At 45.9% G+C, this 15,911-nt stretch overlaps 1 protein-coding gene across 1 annotated transcript; it reads right to left on the bottom strand.

The window, feature by feature from the left end:
* Window positions 1–3,004: 3,004 nt before the first annotated feature.
* Window positions 3,005–14,394, bottom strand: TMEM240 (transmembrane protein 240). The gene is made up of 4 exons (XM_070758250.1): window positions 14,344–14,394; window positions 13,047–13,153; window positions 5,202–5,410; window positions 3,005–3,223 (listed from the first exon to the last, which is right to left on the bottom strand). The coding sequence occupies exons 1-4, from the start codon at window positions 14,392–14,394 to the stop codon at window positions 3,075–3,077; spliced, it is 516 nt and encodes a 171-aa protein (XP_070614351.1). The 3' UTR covers window positions 3,005–3,074.
* Window positions 14,395–15,911: the final 1,517 nt, after the last annotated feature.

The following is a 15,911-nucleotide window of genomic DNA, read 5'->3' as shown; positions in this document are numbered from 1 at the left end:
AGGGAGGTGCTCCATTTCCCTTATCATTCTTGTTGCCCTTTTTGGCAACAGATCAGGAATGGCCTGTTTCCAACTTCTGGTGGGCCCAGTAGGCTCGTATTTTACCCTCCCCAAGCTCCAAAGGCCTCCCCCATCCCTCTGGAGGATCTCTGGAAGTCAAAAATGCCCTCCCAGAGCCTCTGTGGGAGGCAAAAAACAGCTGGCTGGCACACACATGCGCGTTGGAGCTGAGCTAGGGCAACGGCCCTCATGCTAGCAGATATGGCTCCGCATGCCACCTGTGGCATCCGTGGCATCGGTTCGCCATCCCTGTCCTAAATTAAAACTTTCTTCCCCCTCGACTTACAGTCCGCTACTTATGCCCCTTGTCTCCCCCAGCCCTGGTTGCTAGAACAAAGCTCAATCTCCTTGAGCCCCACCATGCTGGGCTCTCTTTCCGAACCGGTCATCCCCTCTCCCACCCCGCCCAAAATCCCCCCGTTTAGCACGATGACATTGTATCCGGTACAACTACATTTTAGCACAGGTTTTCTGTACGCCCTAATTCATGCATGCAAATCCACTGTACTACTAGTAGTAATGGGGACAAAGAGTTATAAGCCACCTAACAATTGGATGTTTCAGATGGTCGGGGTAGACTTGTAGACAAATGTTTTGGGAACCACTGGCTTTGTAAAGAAGGAAAGTTTTTAAAAAGCAAGGTTTCTCTAGGCATTGACTTAAAAAAAGGTGGGGTTGCTGCTTCTAAAAGAGCTGCAAAAACAGGCCGAGGTTTACCTGCCTCTTTATTCTAAGACCTGCTTTCCAGGTGGCCTCCTTTCCTAGACGGAGGAACCCTTTAAATCAGTGGTGGTGACCCTTTTTTTCCTTGGGTGTTGAAAAAGTGTGTGCACACGCTATCGGGCATGCGTGAGTGCCCACATCCATTATTCAATGCCTGGGGAGGGCGAAAATGGCTTCCCCCACCTCCCGGAGGCTCTCTGGAGGTCGGAAATGGCCTGTTTCCCAACTTATGGTGAGCTCAGTAGGTTTGTATTTCGCCCTCCCTAGGCCCCAAAGGATTCCCTGGAGCCGGGGGAGGATAACAACACCTTCCCCCATCCTCCTGGAGGCTCTCTGGAAGCCAAAAACGCCCTCCCAGAACTTCCATGTGAGCCAAAAATCAGCTGGCCTGCACATACCTGCACATTTTTGCTGAGCTAGGGCAATGGCTCGCGTGCCAGCAGATATGGCTCCACATGCCACCTGTAGCATCCGTGCCATAGGTTCGCCATCACTGTCTTAAACAGAAACCTGCCTCTTGAAAAAGCCAGTGTGTTCTGCCGCTCGATCGCAAGAATGTGCATTTTAACCATCATTGATTTCGGCCGGTGGGAGCAATTTATGCACAGTGAGACAGAGATGATACATCTTGGGGATGACGGTGTGAAGAAGACTAGTGTCCTGGATCGTGTTAAGCTCTTCAGCTTCGACCTAGCCGTGATTTATGTAATAAACCACAATTGAGAGTTGCATTTGTGCTGAACTTTGCATGGCCGGCAAACCCTAGCAGTTCTACCTACCCAACTTCCTAAGGCCCTCCCAATGAATGTACCTCCTGCTGTCGTGCAGCACTTGGGTCCACTTGGTGGATCTCCTGGATCTGTTCCCACTTCAAATGCCCTTTCGGGATCCCTGGCCCTCCTTCTCTGCGTAACTCCCTTCGCTGAAGCCACTGTGCAGTGTTTCTGAGGTAGATGGTCTTGTAAATGCAACAGGGTGGAGGAGCCAAGATTGAAATTGCCATTATTCAATATGCCGGGTGTAAGACAGAGCAATTGAGAGATCTCCAGATCTCTTCTGGATCATAACCTCCGTCCTTGCCTCATCGCAGGCAAATGCTTACCAAGGCTGATGGGATGCGGAATTTGAGGCTTATCTCAAATATCTTAATGATGCCCATTGCACAGAAGAAGACACCTATGAACATGGTACGCAAGGAAGGGATCGTAATTTGAAAGAAGTATGCTTTTGCCTGCTAAAAACCAACTTTGGCCTCCGATTTTCTTTAAAAAGAACGACCTCTCTACGACTGAAAGGATTCTACCAAGCGTCGTCTGCACAGCACCAAACTAAACAATTCTTGTCTTAACTAAGAGTCAACTTGAGCCAAAAGACACCTGGATGAAACATTTACAGTATCAGCCAACAGACCAAAGGGAACCTTAAATAACGTATATTTTTTACCAACGTGGCCTGATCAAACCAAACTTCTCAAGGTAGACCTTTCTGGTTGGTATTTCTTGGAAGACAGCTCGCTCCAGCCTACGGGTGACTACTGGCGATGGTGAATTTTGCATGTCAGAATAGAGCTACCTGTTTCTTTTGGAGGAAAGATCTCCCTGGCTTAAGCATTCGAAAGGAAAGCAAAACAGAAGTGGAGGCTGGAGAAAAACCAAGCGATTCTCAACCGAAGAAGACCTTAAAGAGTTACTCATTGTACCTACCAGGTCGCCTAAAATCCAAAGCCAAATCTAGATTTAGGAATGAGATAATCGTAGCACGACAAAGAACCTCCATAGGGGGATCAAGTGGAGAGAGAGGGATCAGATACAGTTGGAAACAGAGACTCGGAAGTACTCGAAGGCTAAACAGGGCAACATCTGGCCAAATTCATCTACAAAGACGACGACAAACAGAAACTTCCAAAATCAACAAAGAAAAAACCCAACGGGGAGAAAAATAGACTGCCGCTGCTATCATATCACCAAAAGGAAGCGAGGGCTCGGGAAGTGTAATGCAAATTTTTGCGCACGCTCGCTCTGTGCTGGGTTGTCCTTTTTTCGCCGTATGTACAGGTCACACCAGTCAAATGGTAACCACAGTGCAATGTTCTCGTGAGCCTTGGATCCAGGATGGGGGGGAGGAATTGTGCATTCTCTGTGCGCAGAGGATTCTGCAAACAATGCCGTTGGTGGAACTAAGGGGGAGTCTTTAAGTGGTGCCCACCGGAGAGTAGTAAGCAGTTGGACGTCTCCCCTTCGGTAGACGGCAAAAGGCATGTTCCATAGACCACCGATCGGTCCCAGGTTTCCTTAAAGGTGTCTCGGGCTGGGATGCCCGTTATGATACAATTTCTGTTTGATGTGCACCATGTTTCCCGCCCCTTCGTCGTACTGGCTGTGGTGGCGTTTCCGGAACTCCTTGAAGTTACAAAATTTGGGAAACCAAGACCACGAATTGTCTGGGAAAGAGGAGAGAGAGAGTGACTCAGCATGATGGAAACAGATTCCTCATTTACAGTAATCCCTCGCCACCTCGCGGTTCACCTTTTGCGACTTTAGTGTATCGCGGGTTTTTTTTTAATGTAGTAACCTGATAGCCACCGCCACCACTTGCTCCAGCTCCGAGAGGGCGGGGCGGGGGAGTGCCGCTGGCTGGAGGGAACCTGGCTGGAGGGCGGGCGGCACACGGGAGCTCCAACCCTGCACTGATCAGCCCCTCTGTGGGCCCCGTAAGGAGCTTGTAGCCCCGCCCCTCATCTCTCAGGGGTGAGCAGGGAAGCCAAGTCGCGGCTTTTCAAATGCATCGCCGGCGCCGGGCTTGACGTCAGCAGGCCCCTGCTGTGCTTGAAGCCTCTCTCTCACCACCACCACCCCATCTCCTCCCCTTCTCTCCTGGTTTAAGATAAAAAGGAGCACTAGGCAACGGGCGGGCAGTGGACGGGCGAGCGGCGTCCGGGGGCTGCCATTCTTTTTAATTTTTTCATGCTTTATTTACATTGTAAATATAGCATCCCTACTTCATGGTTTTTCATTTATCGCGGGTGGGCCTGGAACGTAACACCCGCGATAAATGAGGGATCACTGCAACCGAACGGGGGTGGGCAAACCCCTTGGACTGTGATGGCAAAGCTATGGCATGCGTGCCACAGGTGGCGCGCGGAGCCATATTGGAGGGTACATGAGACTTTGCCATGTTTCAGCTCCAGCGAGCATGCACGCGCTGGCCAGCTAATTTTCGGCTTTGGGAAAGGCCGTTTCGCCCTCCGGACGCTGAAACTTGGAGACAAAAAAAAAAATCCACCAATGGATAAACCAGAAGTTTGGAAAAACGCACTTCCAGTTTGCTGTTGTGCTGTTTTTTGCACTCCAGAGCGTTCAGAGAAGCTTCCTGAAGCCCCGGAGTGCAAAAAACAGCACAACGGGCAAACCGGAAGTATGTTTTCCTGAACTTCCAGTTTGCCCGTTTGGACATTTTTTTCACCTACCAGCTCCAGAAAGGCCTCGAGACAGAATAAAACAAATATCAAGGAATTTTAAAAGATCATTGGTTGGCTACATTAATGTCCAATTTTTAGCAGGGCTTCCTGTAAAAGGTAAATATTTTTTTCAGGCAATCTTTTATTGGTTGTGTTTTAGTTTCTATTTGTATCAGTTACGCGGGGAAAAACCGTTACTTTTATTTTATCTTTGTAACCCAACCAGACGCTTTAAGGAAACATCTTCTTTATTTTTAAGATAATAAAATAAATCTGGCTCTTTTGCCTCTCACATTATGACCCTTTTTTCCCCCTAAGAACATTATATACCTTCCAAAGCAAGAAAGTATTTCTAGAGGAAAGAACCCAGTAAATTCCACAAATTAATTCTATTCATCTTTGTAGAAGCAGATTGCACTAGCTGCTAGTGATCTTCCCAGCTCTTACCGTACAGGCTCTTTCATTGTAATTCTCTGCAAAGAATGCTTTCCAAGCCCTAAGTCTTTGCAGGTTTTTTCCATTGCTCTACTTGCTCCAAATGTTTATTTCCAGGTGCTAACGATGTTCCCAGCTCTTACTGGCTTGCAGGCTCTTTCACTGTTACTCTCTCCAAATAAAGTTTGTTCAAAGCCCTAACCAGGGGATAAAGTAATATGCTGAAGCTGACCAGGCTAAGGACCCTAGCCAGATAAATATCTGGTAAGCAGATTCTATTCCCTATTTCCCTCCCCCAAAACTAAGATGTGTCGTATACTCGGGTGCATTTTATGCTCCGAAAAATGCTGTAGGTCCATAGGATTAAAAGCTTTCCTGGGATTTTTTTTTCCCAAGTAGATTGAACTTCAGGGCCTGTGGTTGTTGACCTCCTCAGGTTCAAACATTCTCTGTGTTTGCAATTTTTCTCACCAAAACCCAGCAATCATTCGAAAAACCTTGGCATGTCAACTTGATTTCCACTTACCATACCGCCGGCTCATCCTCCACGCCCGTACGGCGTAATGGAGCAATCCATCCATCCACACAAGAAACCAGCTTATACAGAATCCCAACAAGAGTCCCAGCATCAGATCAATTTCTTGCTTGGTGACGTTGTCGGTCACAAAGTAGTTCTCGGAAGAATCCACCACCGACTGGTCTCCATCATATGGGATGACATAATGAATATGATGCCTAAGTGGTAGAGTTAAGAAGAGACAGATGGCTACGAGGGAAGAAGAGAACATTGCAGTTGTACAAATCAAGATAAATACAGTGGTACCTCTACTTACGAACTTAATTCGTTCCGTGATCAGGTTCTTAAGTAGAAAAGTTTGTAAGAAGAAGCAATTTTTCCCATAGGAATCAATGTAAAAGCAAATAATGTGTGAGATTGGGGAAACCACAGGGAGGGTGGAGGCCCTGTTTCCTCCCAGGAGATTCCTAGAGAGGCCCCACGGAGGCTTCTCCCCGCCTTTTCTGGCTCTGTTTCCTCCCAGGAGATTCCTAGAGAGGCCCCACGGAGGCTTCTCCCTGCCTTTTCCGGTTACAGTTTCGGAGACTCGGGTTTGTAAGTGGAAAATAGTTCTTGAGAAGAGGCAAAAAAATCTTGAACACCCGGTTCTTATCTAGAAAAGTTTGTAAGTAGAGGTGTTCTTAGGCAGAGGTACCACTGTATTTGGTTTGCTGTCCTTGGCTAATACCTTTCTGGATAATAGCTGTTTTTCCTAGTTGAATTACAGGACCATCTCCTTCCGCATACCTCCCAGAGACCTATAAGAACACACAGAGTTGGCCTCCTCCGGGTCCTGTCGACCAAACAATGCAGGTTGGCGGGCCACAAGGGAGGGCCTTCTTTGTTGTTGCTCCAGCTCTATGGAACCAACTCCCCCCCCCCGATGTCCGTACTGCTCTCACTATGTCGGCTTTTCGTAAAGCCACTAACAACTGGTTTTGCCTGGGGTCCATTAATTTAACACCTTTCATGGCCATTTGTATGAATGTTATGTATGCATGTTAATGGGGTTATGTTTTTTTTAATTAAGACTTTATAATTTAGTTGTTATATTTGACTTCTTTTTACTGTCTTTGTAATTTCTTATACTGTTGTAAGCCGCCTGAGTCCTTCGGGATTGGGCACCATAGAAGTCGAATAAATAATAAATAATAATAACTGGAAACAATTATGGAACTACTGTACAGTAAAATGAGATTTGGACACCACCATTGGAGTCATCCACGATGGAGGTTTTCCTTAATTTGAATATTTTACGATGCAAATTCACATTCCAAGCTAAAAAGCTGGAGAGACAAAGCTATAAATCTCTCTTAGAGCGGAGGAGTTTATCAGTACTAAAAAGGTTCTGCTTGGTGTTCTTGTTAATCTAAATTAGCACAGTCTGTCATGGTTTATCAAAAGCTTACTTTTCCAGGAGCTATGAATCACGCCATATTTCAATCACGCAGGTTGTCCAAAAGCACTTTCTTTTCCAGTTTTTACCAGTTTTAGCCCTGATTATGGGAAACGGGACTAATGAAGAAATAGTTTTTTGGAACTATTGGCCATCGATGCATCCAAATATTTAAATTGTCCCACTAGGTCAGTTTCCCAGCTTTTAAGATTAATGGACTTCAATTCCCAGAATTCCCCAGCCAGCCTTGGGGAATTCTGTCGTTCATCCTTCTTAAAGCTGTTCATCCTTCTTAAACCTTATTTTTAAGGTTATCGACCAAGAAAAATCGGTCCTCTCTTGATTCTAACCACTCTTACAGTTTGGGGATTTTGCATTTCCAGCTCCCCTCAATTTTCTTCTTGCAGGTATAATTTTTTTTATTTTCTCCACCATAAAATAAAATAATATATAGTTATAAACACAACAATGCTTAAAAACAATGATATATAAACTTTTCTTACTACTCACTCAATGGAGGCTCTTTTCTCTCCTCATCTAAAAATTTCTATTAATTTTATACAACACTTGACAATTCTTTAAAATCTAAATAAAAATCCTTCCTCTCCATCTTACTATAGAAAGTTACATTTCATCAATGCAAACAAATAATAAAATCTCTTTTATCTAAATTTTAATATTTTATCATATAACTAATAAAAAATCTATTTAATAAAAAAACATATTCATAATACATCATCTACTTCATAAAATGAAGTTCTGTATGTTTAAAGTCTAAACAATGAGTAATTTTTTTGTTATATCATTATGTAGTGCTATCACCATTTCTCGCCTTCGCCATCTGGCTTCCAAAATTTAAATCAAATCATCATGTTCCAGTTTTTCCCAAAATTAACCAATTAATAATACATACGCATCTCTTAGTTTTCTATCTATCCATAAAACCTCCCCCAAATTTTATAATAATCCAAAGTCTTGTTTATCTTTAAGTTTCAAAGTCAATCTACTCATCTCTGCACAATCCATCATTTTTTTCTCAAAACTTCCCTTTCCGTTGGTATCCTATTCAATTTCCAACTTTGTTCATGTACAATCCTAGCTGCTCCTAACACTCTTTCTATCACAAACTCCTAACTCTCCTCTGTACAAATCGATGGTGAGTACTGTGTACAGTTCTGGTCACCGCACCTCAAGAAGGATAGAATGGAACTGGAAAAGGTGCAGAAAAGGGCAACAAGAATGATCAAGGGAATGGAGCCCCTCCCTTATGAAACCAGGTTGCAACGCCTTGGTCTCTTCAGCCTTGAAAGACGGCGTTTAAGGAGTGACTTGATCAAAGTGTACAAAATTATGCATGGGATAGAAAAGGTGGATAGAGAAAAATTCTTTTCTCTATCACACAATACTAGGATGAGTGTCCAGCCAACGAAGCAGTGGAAGTGATGGGCCGGTGCCTGGAGGATGTTAGGGCCTGGATGAGTGTCAACAAGCTCAAACTCAACCCAGACAAGACGGAGTGGCTGTGGATCTTACCTCCCAAGGACAACTCCATCTGTCCATCCATTACCCTGGGGGGAGAATCACTGGCCCCCTCAGAGAAGGTTTGCAACTTGGGCGTCCTCCTCGATCCACAGCTGACATTAGAGAAACATCTTTCAGCTGTGGCGAGGGGGACGTTTGCCCAGGTTCGCCTTGTGCACCAGTTGCGACCCTACTTGGACCGGGAGTCACTGCTCACAGTCACTCATGCCCTCATCACCTCGAGGCTTGACTACTGTAACGCTCTCTACATGGGGCTACCTTTGAAAAATGTTCGGAAACTTCAGATCGTGCAGAATGCAGCTGCGAGAGCAATCATGGGCTTTCCCAAATATGCCCATGTTACACCAACACTCCGCAGTCTGCATTGGTTGCCGATCAGTTTCCGGTCACAATTCAAAGTGTTGGTTATGACCTATAAAGCCCTTCATGGCACCGGACCAGATTACCTCAGGGACCGCCTTCTACTGCATGAATCCCAGCGACCAGTTAGGTCCCACAGAGTGGATCTTCTCCGGGTCCCGTCAACTAAGCAATGTCGCCTGGCGGGACCCAGGGGAAGAGCCTTCTCTGTGGCGGCCCCAGCCCTCTGGAACCAACTCCCCCCAGAGATTAGAACGGCCCTCACCCTCCTTGCCTTTCGTAAAAAACTTAAAACCCACCTCTGCCACCAGGCATGGGGGAATTGAGATCCTCTTTCCCCCTAGGCCTTTACAATTCTATGCATGGTATGTATGTATGTATGTATGTTTGGTTTTTATATTAATTGATTTTTAATCATCAATACCAAATTACTATTGTACACTGTTTTATTGTCGCTGTTAGCCGCCCCGAGTCTCTGGAGAGGGGCGGCATACAAATCCAATAAATAAATAATAAATAAATAAATAAATAAATGAGGGGGCCCTCCCTAAAGCTCATAAGTAAGAAAGTGAGGACAAATCAAGGGAAATATTTCTTCACCCAGAGGGTCCTTGATTGATGGGATTCACTTCCAGAAGAGGTCGTGACAACTGTCAGCCTGGATAGCTTCAAGGCAGGATTAGACAGATTCATGGATGCCAAGTGTATCAGTGATTATTGAACCGGATGTCCAAGTGCAGCCTCTATGTTGGTTGAGGCAGGCAGGATTCCCTTGGGTCCCATTTGTTGGTGATCGAGGGAAAGGGAGGGTTTTGCCTTCTCTTTCTGCTCAAGATCCCCAAGGACAATTGGCGGGCCACTGTGTGACATCGAATGCTGGACTTGATGGGCTTTGGCCCAATTCAGCATGGCTCTTTTAGGTTCTTATGATTATGAGAAGGTTAAAAAATGGGAAGATATAGCTCTTTCCCCCCCCCCCCCCAACCTAACCATAGCAATATACACACTTAATAAATAAGGTTTTCATGAGAAAGCAGCTTGTAGTGCACCTGGTTTTGCAGACCTTAGTGACTGGCAAGAAAAGGCTGTCAATGTTGGAGAGCCTCCACCTGCAAGGGCAGTCTACCTTGGCAGCAGGTAGCAGCCTGACGTGCGAATTTTGTTTGCTAATGGGGAACCCAACGCATCCTGGTCTGGGTTTAGAAAGTCCCTTAGCCTGCAAGCTTGGGGGCTGGTTTCTGAACTTGTGGGATTAAATTGGGGGCTGTTTTTATAGAAATATAGAAGATTGACGGTAGAAAAAGACCTCCTGGTCCACCTAGTCTGCCCTTATACTATTTCCCGTATTTTATCTTAGGATGGATCTATGTTTATCCCAGGCATGTTTCAATTCAGTGACTGGATTTACGAACCACGTCTGCTGGAAGTTTGTTCCAAGCATCTACTATACTTTCAATCAAATAATATTTTCTCCCTGGTCCTTGTGTTCACTTTCCTATTAAAAACACTTCCCTCCTGGACCTTACTTAACCCTTGAACATATTTAAATATTTTGATCATATCCCCTCCCTTTCCCTTTTGTCCTCCAGACTATACAGATGGAGTTCATGAAGTCTTTCCCTTATTTATTTTTTTTTGGCGTGAATAAAAGTTTTTTTAAAATTTTTCTCTACTTTTAGACAGTGCAATATCATCATAAACCTTCAATCTTCAATACAATGCAATGAATTCACATTTACATTCTTTATTTATCCTCCAACAAAATGCTGCCAGCTTTACTTTTATCATCTGGAAAACTTTCATATAAACTTTTTCAATATCCTTATACAGACTTAACAATACTATTTGCTATTACATCTCATCTATTTGTTTTCACTTATCTATTAAATTTTATTACCTTTGGGCCAAAGTGATTATTTTCAATTGTCACGCATCCTTATTTACTTCTTAAAAATTTCTTTACACTTATCCTATTCTAATTACCCTTCAAAAAGAAAAAAAATACTCTTAAATGTTAATTATCCATACTTTATCATCCAAATCTTACCAGATACTATCATAACCATGTCATTCCCAAGGAAAGAAAAGAAACCATATTATTACAACGCTGCCTCTCCAACCTGGATTAAAGATTGGATTAATCTCTCAAATAAAATAGTTCTGACCTTAGAGGGACATGATCTGCAGATGGGCTGGTATGCCCATTTGTGGAAGGATGAATCCAAAAAACAAAATGCATTCAACAAACATTTGATTAGAAAATCCCTATTAAGAATCTGGCATGAAATTAAAAAGAAATATTATATCAAAATTCCTAGGTGGCTATCCACTATGGAGGCCATCATTTACCCAAATCTAATTGACCCCACAAAAACCTTGAACTATAAAGATATTCTGCACCCAAATGGTCACTTGAAAACTAAAGAAGAATTAGAATGCCAAAATCATAAGATGGACTGGTAGATATATACAATGATACCACTACTTATGAACTTAATTTGTTCTGTGACCAGGTTGTTAAGTAGAAAAGTTTGTAAGAAGAAGAAATTTTCCCCATGGGAATCAATGTAAAAGCAAATAATGCCTGTGACTGGGGAAACCACAGGGAGGGTGGAGGCCCTGTTTCCTCCTGGGAGATTCCTAGAGAGGCCCCACGGAGGCTTCTCCCCACCTTTTCCGACCCTGTTTCCTCCCGGGAGATTCCTAGAGAGGCCCCACGGAGGCTTCTCACTGCCTTTTCCAGTTACAGTTTCGGGAGCTCGGGTTTGTAAGTGGAAAATGGTTCTTGAGAAGAGGCAAAAAAATCTTGAACACCCGGTTCTTATCTAGAAAAGTTCGTAAGTAGAGGCATTCTTAGGTAGAGGTATCACTGTACTCAAATCAGATCTAGATATGATAAAGACAGAGAAGGGGGGAAACCAAATTATATCAATTAAATCTACTTAATTTCTATCATTGCATATCAACCCAATCAATTTATTAGGACATTATTCAATTTTTAATAAAAACATAATATAATCGTCTTCCCTACTCTATATTTTTTCACTGTATACCCAATGTAATTATCTTCCTGGTGGGTGTTTTTATTATCTCCCCGAGAAGCTTGAGGTCCCCAAGTTGACATGGCCAAAACGTAACAATTTGCCGAGCAACCGAATGCTAGTGGAGCAAAAACAGTTCTGTGTCCCACAATCCGGTCAAATTTATTTATTTATTTATTTATTTAATTGGATTTGTATGCCGCCCCTCTCCGATTGCCTTTGGCCAGCCTACCTTAAGGAACAAACCTGGTTTACTGAACCAGGGTCGTCTCTGTTGGGGTTTCCATGTGGACTAGAAACCTGCGGCAGAGAGGGAGGAAGTGTTCGGCTGGGGTTCTTTCTCCTGGATTCTTCCTCCCCAGCCTCACTTTTCTACTTCTCGGGGAGAAAGATTTCAAGTGAGGACAACAGAGAGAGAACAGCCCTTCCTGGCCATTTCCCCTCTGGATTCCCTGCCTACAAGGTGAACTGCTCTTACAGAGGTGGGCTCTCCAGCGTCGGCAGCCTTAAGACACCTTGGTTTTGCTAGGAGCTCTTTTGAAAACCGTCCAAGCTGCTGCTGTGCTATGCAAACCTTGGACATCACTTGCCTGACGTTTTCCACCAAACACATCCTCGTAATCGGTCCAAAATCCCATCTGTCCGTCCTTCATTCCTCCCTCCCTCCTTCCCATTATTCTTTCCTTCCTATTCTTTCCTCCCTCCCCTTCTTTCTCCTTTCCTTCCTTCCTTCCCATTATTCTTTCCTTCCTCCCTTCCTATTCTTTCCTCCCCACTTCTTTCTCCTTCCTTCCCATTATTCTTTCCTTCCTTTCTTCCTATTCTTTCCTCCCTGCCCTTCTTTCTCCTTCCTTCCCCCTTCCTTCCCATTATTCTTTCCTTCCTCCCCTTCTCTTATTTCCTTCCCATTATTCTTTCCTCCCTCTTCTTTCTCCTTCCTTCCTTCCTATAATTTTTTCCTCCCTCCCATTCTTTCCTCTTTCTCCTTCCTTCCTTCATTCATTCCTATTATTTTCCTCCCTCCCTCCTTATTTCTCCTTCCTTCCTATTCTTTCTTTCCTCCCCTCCTTCCTTCCCCTTATTCTTTCCTTCCTCCCCCTTCTTTCCTTCCTTTCTATTCTTTCCTCTCTCTTCTTCTTTCTCCTTCCTTCCTCTTATTCTTCCCTCCCTCCCCTTCTCTTATTTCCTTCCCATTATTCTTTCCTCCCTCCTTCTTTCCTCCTTCCTTCTTTCCTTCCCTCCCTCCCGTTATTTTATAACTGACCTTCCTCGGAGGCCCATTCTACAATTGAAAGCCCATCAAAAGCACCAGCAAAATAAACAACAGCAGTAACAAAACCTTCACATTCAATCTTCCCCCGAACTGCCAGTTTGTACTTCATATCAGAAAAGAGGGCTAAAAGTGGCCTGTCCTCCCCCTTGCCCCCCTCCCCAACCCCCCCCCCCCAAAATCCAAGACACCAACGCAGGGCTTACCTCCCACAGTTGCAATGACAGACTCGGTCTTCTCCTCTCAAATGTGGTAAGATATAATTATGAAATCGGTCAAGAAGAGCATTCATGTCCATTAAACATGCTATTGCCTGAAAGAGGCCCAAAACATTTGATCAGGTCTTTGGGGGGGGGGGGATTAAAGGGGGGAGAAAGAAAGAACAATCAGGACCAATACACCAAGCTGCCTTTTGGGGGGGGAGGAACGAAGGAAGGAGAAACTGCCCCAAAAGTGATGCCTTCCCTCCTCCTCCTCCTCTTCCTCCTTCCCTCCCTCCCTCCCTCCGCAGCTAATCCAAGCATCCGTGTGTCTCTTTCGATTCGGTACCTGTAGAGGTTACGGGGATCCCGTCATGCGTATAGGGAGGAGAAGAGAGGGGCCCGTTCTTGGCCCCAAAAGGCCCAGGACTCTTGGGAAGGAGATTGGAGGGGGGGGAGAGAAGCAAGAACAGAGAGGAAAAGATAACACATACACACCCCAGGGGAATGAAATTGAAGGGGTTAAGAAGGAAGGAGATGAAATAAGAGCGGAAGGAGATAAAATGAGTGAGGAAGGAAGGAAGGTGAAAGGAGAGAAAAGGAGATGAAAAGGAAGGAAGGAGATGAAATAAGAGGAAGGAAGGAGATTAAAAAAAGGAAGGAGATGAAATAAGAGAGGAAGGAGATAAAATGAGTGAGGAAGGAAGGAAGGTGAAAGGAGAGAAAAGGAGATAAAAAGGAAGGAAGGAGATGAAATAAGAGGAAGGAAGGAGATAAAAAAAAAGGAAGGAGATGAAATAAGAGAGGAAGGAGATAAAATGAGGAAGGAAGGAAGGTGAAATGAGAGACAGGAAGGGAGATAAAATGAGTGGGGGAAGGAAGGAAGGAGGGAGATGAGAGGAAGGAAGGAAGGAAGGGAGATAAAATGAAGAGAGGAAGGAGATTAAATGAGGAAGGAGGGAGGGAGAAAGAAGGGAAGGGAGGAAAGAATGAGAAGGAGGGAAGGAAGGAGAGAAGGAGGAAGAAGGGAACGGAGGAAAGAATGGGAAGGAAGGAAAGAATAATGGGAAGGAAGAGAAGGGGACAGAGAAAAGAATGGGAAGGAAGGAAGAGAAGGGGACAGAGAAAAGAATGGGAAGGAAAGAGAAAGAGGGAGGGAGGAAAGAATAAAGGGAAGAAGAGGGAGGGGGAGAGGAAAGAATAATGGGAAGGAAGGAAGAGGAGGGGAGGAAAGAAGGAAGGAAGAGGAGGGGAGGAAGGCAGGAGTAACAGGAAGGCCGGTCGGCAAGCGGAGCCCCCTTACCATCACAACCGAAGCCCCCAGGATCAGAAAGATCATGGTGTTCGTGTTCATGGACCTCGCGGGGAGGCGGGCGGCTGCGGGGGCCCAGCTCTCCTCCGCCCAGAGGTCAGCGCCGGCCGCATAGAAGCGCTCCTTCCTCCTCCTCCTCCTCCTCCTCCGCTTCTTCTTCTTCAAGCCGAGCTGCGAGGAGCGGGGGGGAGGCGAGAGAGAGAGAGACCTCCTGGTGGCCCCCCTTCCTCCTGCGAAGCATCACCCAAAAACACACGCAGGCGGGCTGCTGCTGCTGCTGCTCCTCGTCCTCCCCCCCCCCCCCCCAAAAAAAAAACCAGCAATCCGGCTGTGGCTTGTGGACTTCCTTCCTCCCTGGCTTATGGGCCCGATCTCTCGGCCGCGGATGATGGGAGCAGCAGCCTGGCGGGTTCAAGCGGCCGCCCCTGAAGATGCGCGGGATCCAAAGCGGGCGGCAAGAGGAAGTCGAGCATCGCTGCGCCGTCCGGGGGGGAGGGGGGAGGAGAAAGAGCGCCGCGTCCGGGCGAGGAGCCGAGCCGGGACCACCTTGACACCTGGCCGGGCAAGGCCAGGCTAGGCGGCCGAGCAGCCGGCCCTGGTCCTCGGCATCGCTTCCCCCCCAACACACACAAACCCAAAAAAAATTTAGGGGGAAAAAAACCCCTTCTCTCTTTCCAAGCGATTGGTGCAAAGCAGGTGGTGCGTCCTGGAAAGGGAGGGGGGCACGGAGAGGAAAAATATTTCCCCTCCCCTTTTCCTCTCCCTCCCTCCTTCTCTCTCTCTCTCCCTCGCTTTTTTCTCTTCCCCCTCCCTCCCTCCTTTCCCTCCCTCCTTCTCTTTCTCCCTTTCTTTTTTTTCTCTTCCCCCCTCCCTCCTTCTCTCTCTCTCCCTCTTTCTCTTTCCCTCCCTCATCTCTCTCCCTCTCTCCTTCCCTCCCTCCTTCCTTCTCTCTCCCTTTTTTCTCTTCCCCCCTCCTTCTCTCTCCCTCCCTCCTTTCTTCTCTCACTCCCTTTCTCTTTTGCTCTTCCCCTCCCTCCTCTCCCTCCCTCCTCCCTTCTTTCTCTCCCTATCTTTCTTTTTTCTCTCTCTCTTTCCCCCTCCCTCCTTTTCATCAGCCTGAAAAAATGCAGGAGGGGCTGACATCATAAGCCCCCCTCCTCCTTTCCTCTATAGAGGCCGCGTTTGGGTTGACCGCGGGGGGGGGAGGGATGGAGAGGGCGAAAGAGCAGGGAAGACCTCCCCCCCAATTAAAGCCCCCCCCCCTTCGCTATTTTTCCTAGCTTCTTCATTTATTTATTCATCCAGATCGGATTGAGGTTCTCAATTTTATTCAAAGATTAATTTTGATTGGATCTGATTGATGGGGTTGGCGGAGGGGGGTGTCTTTCAGGAGGGGGGGGTCGACGGGAGGAACGATTCAACCCTTCCCTCTTTGGGGGGGGCGTTATGAAATCTTTGGGCATCCACCTTGGGCATCATGCAGGCAAAGGAGGGTTGGATGCGTTTGTATCTGTGGGTGTGAGAAAGAGAGAGAGAGAAAGAAAGAAAGAGAGAAAGGG

The sequence above is a fragment of the Erythrolamprus reginae genome, chromosome 8 (assembly GCF_031021105.1).
Source record: "Erythrolamprus reginae isolate rEryReg1 chromosome 8, rEryReg1.hap1, whole genome shotgun sequence".
Classification (NCBI taxonomy): Eukaryota; Metazoa; Chordata; class Lepidosauria; order Squamata; family Dipsadidae; genus Erythrolamprus; species Erythrolamprus reginae.
Note: the sequence above shows the minus strand (reverse complement) of the source record. Positions and strands in the feature narration are given on the sequence as shown.